The sequence below is a fragment of the Syngnathus acus genome, chromosome 20, assembly GCF_901709675.1.
Source record: "Syngnathus acus chromosome 20, fSynAcu1.2, whole genome shotgun sequence".
NCBI classification, from domain to species: Eukaryota; Metazoa; Chordata; class Actinopteri; order Syngnathiformes; family Syngnathidae; genus Syngnathus; species Syngnathus acus.
This window is the reverse complement of record NC_051104.1, coordinates 7,336,841-7,342,757: the sequence shown is the minus strand read 5'-3', so window position 1 is coordinate 7,342,757 and position 5,917 is coordinate 7,336,841. Positions and strand designations below refer to the sequence as shown.

The window sequence follows — 5,917 nt, the reverse complement described above, 5'->3', positions numbered from 1 at the left end:
TCCCCGAAACTTTCCGATGTCTATTTTTAATCTATTATTGATTCGTTGTTTCAGTCCTAATCAAATGCAATATGAATATCATTGGAGGGAATGATAATGCAAACGAAAAAAAAAAGTCAAATTAGCAGGATCTTTTGTTTGGTTGATGGCAGTCGCACAAGTAAGGTCAGTAAGTCATTCAAACTTCTTTTACGCGTCCTTTTCCGTAACTAGTCAAATAGCGCACAATTAGTAGTCACCGGTAGAGCTTGCTGCACAAGCGTCCGTCAATTCACGGTAGCGTTCACGTGATAAGTGTATATCCGGTTGCTGTTTCAAAATAAAGGTCGAGCTTGCGCCGTTTGTCAAACAAATAGTGCACAGTGTGTCCAGGGGCGCACAATGATTCTTTTGTTGTGCCCACAGCCTTTGTTTCCTCGTAGCAGCTGTTTGTCACTTGCTCCATATGTGCACAATATGCCCAAAAGCTGAAACAGTTCAGCTGTATGGACACGTTCATGTTGGAGAAAAGGCATTTGCGCAGGAGATATTAATGCAGACATCAAGACTTTGTCAACGTGAAAACCGAATTGAAAATAATTTCCACATTTGTGTTTAGGTTACCTCCCATGCCCCATCTGCTGGTTCCTGTGCATGTTCCCACACAGTAAGGACCAATGGAATCCCGAGATGTTGCCATATCGCCAGCGTCACGCAAGCCAGTTGCCATTGACAACACAAAGATTATTGGAGTCAAGAGAGTTCTCCACTGGCCAATTCTATCGAAACTAGTTTTAAATTGGTTGCTCATGTTTAAGTTTATTTGCTTTACTTTGAAACGTAAATGTCAAAGGCTAGATGTGTTTTTAATGCGATGAATCAACTACACGTGCGACCGAGTTGTGAAATACCTGTTCTTTAATTATCGTCTCCCTTTAATGGAGGAATGAATGCATCATTTTCCAAACTCCAGTATCATCAATGGGACGTCTGCTTGAGAGAAGTTGACATGTAAAAAGAGGAGCAAAAGTCAAGGACAGATAAGGATTAAATAAAGAAAAGAGATGAACTCCCGGCGTATATTAACAAAACCGGAAGTGTTTAGCGGTAACAATTTGACATTGTCCGGCGACTACCAGTCTCTTGTTTGTAAGGGCAGTTGAACTGTATCTGCAAGAAGTAAAGAAACGGTAATGATGGATGAATTCGGCGGTAAGATAAATCACGATGTTTATTCTACTTTTGTGTGTTAGAATCCAGTTTGTAATTTTTGGGGAGCGACCTTCTATTGTTTGGCTTGCTTCTGTCAGGCTAGGTAACGTTTGTGTGTGAATACGCTAGCTGCTATGCGATGGACGTGTTTGTCTTTGGGAGCTGTCCGTCACTTGCATCGACTGCGACGATTCCGATTTCCATACGAATACGGCACAAGCAAGCTTCTTTGCAGACGCACATTGAATCTCCAACGTCAACATTGTTGAGATGTGCAAGTGTGTGTATCAATGGTTCAAATCCACCCAATTTTAACCTTGCATTAGAAAATGGACGTGCAAGGTTCAGGAACTTCGGTGAGCTTTTTTGGTCCGATGCTCTCATTGTATGTACGAAATGGAAAAGCGTTTAGGGGAATAATCAAAAGTCATTTGTCATGCATTCTGATCACATGATGCTGGAAGGCCTTCATTTAACTCAGTGGCTCCAAGGAGGTCATATTAAGATGTAAGACTGTTTTTGTTGCTTTTTTGTGCAGCCAGCCCTACAAAGAATGTCTTGTGCTCTTGAGTGTGCGGGCAGTTATGATGTCATTAAAGATGATAGAGCAAAAATACCTTTTAAGCTTTAATGCTGGCTCAAAGAGTGTCTATAAGAGAGTCTGGGTGTGCCTGGGTGTTTTTGTTGATAGCAGCTCTCGAATGAATGTGTATTCCTTCAAGTTTTATTTTGACCCTATAAAAACAAGCCCGAGATCAGAGATCAAACCCCCAAAAAATGCGAAAAACTAATGAAACAATCAAACATGTTTGATGTACAGTGCAATGCCTTTTTATGACAATTGATGCCATCATTGACTTTTCAGATGGGGAGGCCCTTCCTGTTGGCGATCTCTCCCAGTGTAACACCTGTAAAAGAATGTTCCTCCCAAAAGTCCTGGTAAAATCAACACTCCTGCTAACATTCCTGAACAACAAATGGAGAACTTATTCAGAGTTGCACTTATGTGATATTTGGTGTGGTTACTGGGAAACGGGTTCTCTGTTTCTCTAGGAGAAGCATGCCAAAATCTGCCAAAAGTCAGCATCCAAACGAAGGAAGGTCTTTGACTCCAGCAGGCAAAGAGCGGCTGGTACAGATATCCCAACTCTCAAACCCCTAAAACCAAAGGTAAGACCACACAATAAGGGGTTAGCTTCAGTCCTCTCTGGCCTTGAAAGTTATTCCCACTCTCTGTCAAAGCATCCTTGAACAAGATGCTGCTTGTGATGTCCTTGCAATTTGATATTGAATAGTGGGCCTTATATTGATATATATGCACATATTTGTCCAAATAGCGTTTTCTTTTGTCATACATCTGGTTAAGAAGTGTGGTAGTACTGATGGAAAGATTCTGCACGCCTTCAGTATTAGTCGCGCATCTACATCAACTCCACCTGTCACACTACTGCCACCAAGTGGTGAAAGTGTGCACATCTCGAGGAAGCACTCCGCCAGAAACATCCCTGTCCCAACAGTGCAATCTTTTTTACACAGTGCCATCAATGGAAGTGAATGTAATATGTCCATTTAACCTTGAAGTCATTCCTTTGTTTGATGTACACATTTGCAACAAATACAACTACTTTATATTTCAGTCACAAAGTTCATCTGCTCAAAAAGTAAGTTATTTTTTATTTTTTTTATTTTGTTTTAGATAACAAGAATCACTCTTTGAGCTGTAGCCTACTTCCTAACAGTGTTAAAGACCTGCACCCTCTATCTATAAACCGCTTTAGACTTACTATCTTCTCAGTGCATGAATTGTGTCTGATTAGCTCCCATCCAAACACTGGATTCGGAAATGCTTGAGGACAAAAAAAAAAACTTTTGTATTCATCAAATCAGAATTCAACATGTGTCCCCATCGAAACGTCAGAATGATGTTATGACTGTTGCCTCTTACCAGGCGGAACCCCCAAAGAAGCCGTCCAACTGGCGCAAGAAACATGAAGACTTCCTCGCAGTCCTCAAGGCATCCAAAGCCAGCGCGAGGGCCGTGAAGGAAGGCGGACCTTTGCCCCCGCCTCCTGCTCCGACGTTTGACCCAGGTAAGTCACTTGAAATTGAAAATTCATCTCTGATTCTTTTCACAAATTGCTAAATTGGAAAGACTAACTTTTTGTATACTAGCTCCTCTCTGTTCACCTTGACATTTTAACGTAATGGCCGCCACAACATTTGTCGTCGTATTGGATTGTCATGAAACTGACCTGCGTATTTTCCTCTCAATCTCTTTTTAAGACCTAGTCAAGTGTCCTTATTGTCAACGGAGGTTCAACGAAAATTCGGCTCAAGGGCACATTAAGTTCTGTCAGGATCAGGCTTCCAGGATGAGTAACAGAAACAAAAGCGACGCCAAGAAAGCTCCTGCTCGCACACAGGTAGTAGTTCTCCACTAAGGTCGATTTTTCAGGGCTCAGTGTGGTTCCTCTCTCAAATTTTCATTCCACCTTCCTTTGTCCTCAGTACAAGCCGCCCCCTTTTGTCAAGAAGGTCAACTCCGCATCATCAAGCATCCCTTCGGCCTCCTCCCGTCTGCCTGCAAGATCAGGCCTTTCCCAGCCGACTGGTAAAAATGGTGGATTTGAAAGCGCTCTGACATTCATAACCTCCAGTTAGATAACATCATGTCATGAGCTAGAGCAGCACAACGTTGGGTCACACGGTGTTCCTATTCTAGGAGTGCCTTCCAGTAAGACCTCCCCTGCAGCTTCAACGAGGACAAACCCGAGCCCGAGCCCTTCTTCCGGGTGATTAGCGCACCGACGGCTGCGTTAGAATACAGGGTCATTCGTTTGTCCTCTTACATTTTTCCCTTCCACGTTTATGTCAGTGTGGGGATAAAGAACCGAGTAGTGAGTTCTGGATACGGTTCTGTGAGAAACACTACGCCTGTAAGAGGACCACTCAATAAGAAGAAATTAGAGGAGACTTGCATAACCAGGTGAGACATTTATCAGTAAGAGAGAAAAGCTACATGGGAAGAAAAGCTCATGCTACACTACCCTGACCTCTTGTGGTCGGTGTATTGCATGAAGCGCTCGCTACCAACCATCCATGCATTTTTTTGAACTGCTTATCCCCTAAATACATCATGAATCATCAATATCTGCGCTTGTGTTTGATTTCTCAGGGATGATGTCGATGGCAGTGTGGACAACGGTGACGTGAAGAGCAAGTTTTGTCACTCGTGTGGGACCAGGTACCCCATAGAAGCTGCAAAATTCTGCTGTGAGTGTGGCATCAGAAGGCTGTGTATTTGAAAGATCGCTTTCCTACTCATGTTAATGAGTCAACGCTATTTTTTTTTGCACAGGTTTACAATTTAGGTTTTCCATGTAGATCAGGGGTCTCAAAGTCAATTTACCTGGGGGCCACTAGAGGTAGAGTGTGGGGTGAGGCTGGGCTGGCCGCATTGGGTTTCTCTTAGGCTCGGGTAAAAACCTTTACACCCCTGTTCTGAAAATTAAACCACAGCTTTAAAATTGTTCTAAACAGTGGCATATGTTTAGTTAAGTCACAAAAAGGACTGAGGTGGGAAAACTGTTAAGCGCAGTGGTGAGACACAATCATTTCCCCTTGTCGCTCAGTTCTCGCTCAAGCATAACTGTAACTGCTTCTCAATTTCATCATAGGAGAATTTAGTCCCATCAATAAGTGCAATATGACTCTTAGGAAAATGTGCGTGTTAGGTGTTTTTTTTCTTTCAAGCCCCTTTTGACTTTTAATGCTGATATTTCACAAACGGTAGCATTGTCTATAAGCCCATGCATTAATGTTCCTTTTTTTTTCCAGCTAGTTAATTTAATTTATTCCGTCCATATTTCAACTCCTTTTTACTGGGTGACTTTTGAGTTTGTTAATATTGTACCAAAAGTCAATTCTGTTTTATTTGCACATGTACCTTGTGTTTTTCCCCCTTTCATTGGTTACAACAAATATTCAACTCTCAACAGAATTGACTATTCAATCAAATCACTGTGTTTCAATTGAGGTATTTATCAGAAATGTGTGTCACTGTGCAAGAGCACACTTGAAAAAAAATAGTTGGACATACTGTCATGGAAAAAAACATTACTTACAATTGAATTCTGACAAATTTATCATTTGAACATGTTCAGTGCATTAGTATTTGAAAAGCACTACAAAGGAGTGTAAATCAATATTGACCTGATATTGGTTGCTATCAAAGTGGCGATAACGTTGGCACTTTCAAGCCCGGGTTAATCTTTGGATATGTCCGGCTGCTTGAACCCGACCTCTTGCATAAACTCTGGCGTAACATACTCTGGTGTTTGCATTACTGTTAGTCAAAGGCACATGGACCACTGGGTAGTACGACTTTGACTGTTAAGGATGTGCATACTTCATGTTCATAAAATTAAATTGGGGGAAATGACGACAGAAGTGTGCACCTAATGCCATGTAGAGCCTCCATGATTAAACAAATGTTTATGCAGAAAACTTGGTGTGTATCCATGAAAGACAGCAACAAAAGAATCCATTTTTCTTATAAATATATTTCCAATATAAATGGCTTATATATGTACATCACACACGTATGTGGGTTCAAATCAACAAACGGCAAGTTTAGTACGGCCAACATTTGTGCCACTTGAACATCCCAAGTTACATCAAACATGAGAACTTCTCGGTGAACTCAGGCATCTGTGGCAAAATGAGC

The 5,917-nt window shown here is 41.7% G+C and overlaps 1 protein-coding gene across 3 annotated transcripts; it reads left to right on the top strand.

Annotated features, from left to right (window-relative positions):
* The first annotated feature begins 1,083 nt into the window (after positions 1-1,083).
* On the top strand, positions 1,084-5,690 carry zc2hc1a (zinc finger, C2HC-type containing 1A). 3 transcript variants are annotated; one of them, XM_037279319.1, is made up of 10 exons: positions 1,084-1,191; positions 2,057-2,130; positions 2,245-2,361; positions 2,829-2,852; positions 3,140-3,281; positions 3,475-3,614; positions 3,700-3,802; positions 3,914-3,983; positions 4,067-4,177; positions 4,367-5,690. In XM_037279319.1, exons 1-10 carry the CDS (start codon positions 1,173-1,175, stop codon positions 4,494-4,496), a joined length of 930 nt encoding a protein of 309 aa, XP_037135214.1. In that variant the 5' UTR covers positions 1,084-1,172; the 3' UTR covers positions 4,497-5,690. The 3 variants fall into 3 exon arrangements, with proteins under 3 accessions (XP_037135214.1, XP_037135215.1, XP_037135213.1); XM_037279320.1 differs by lacking the exon at positions 2,829-2,852; XM_037279318.1 differs by lacking the exons at positions 1,084-1,191; positions 2,057-2,130; positions 2,245-2,361 and having other exon boundaries at positions 2,372-2,852.
* Positions 5,691-5,917: the final 227 nt, after the last annotated feature.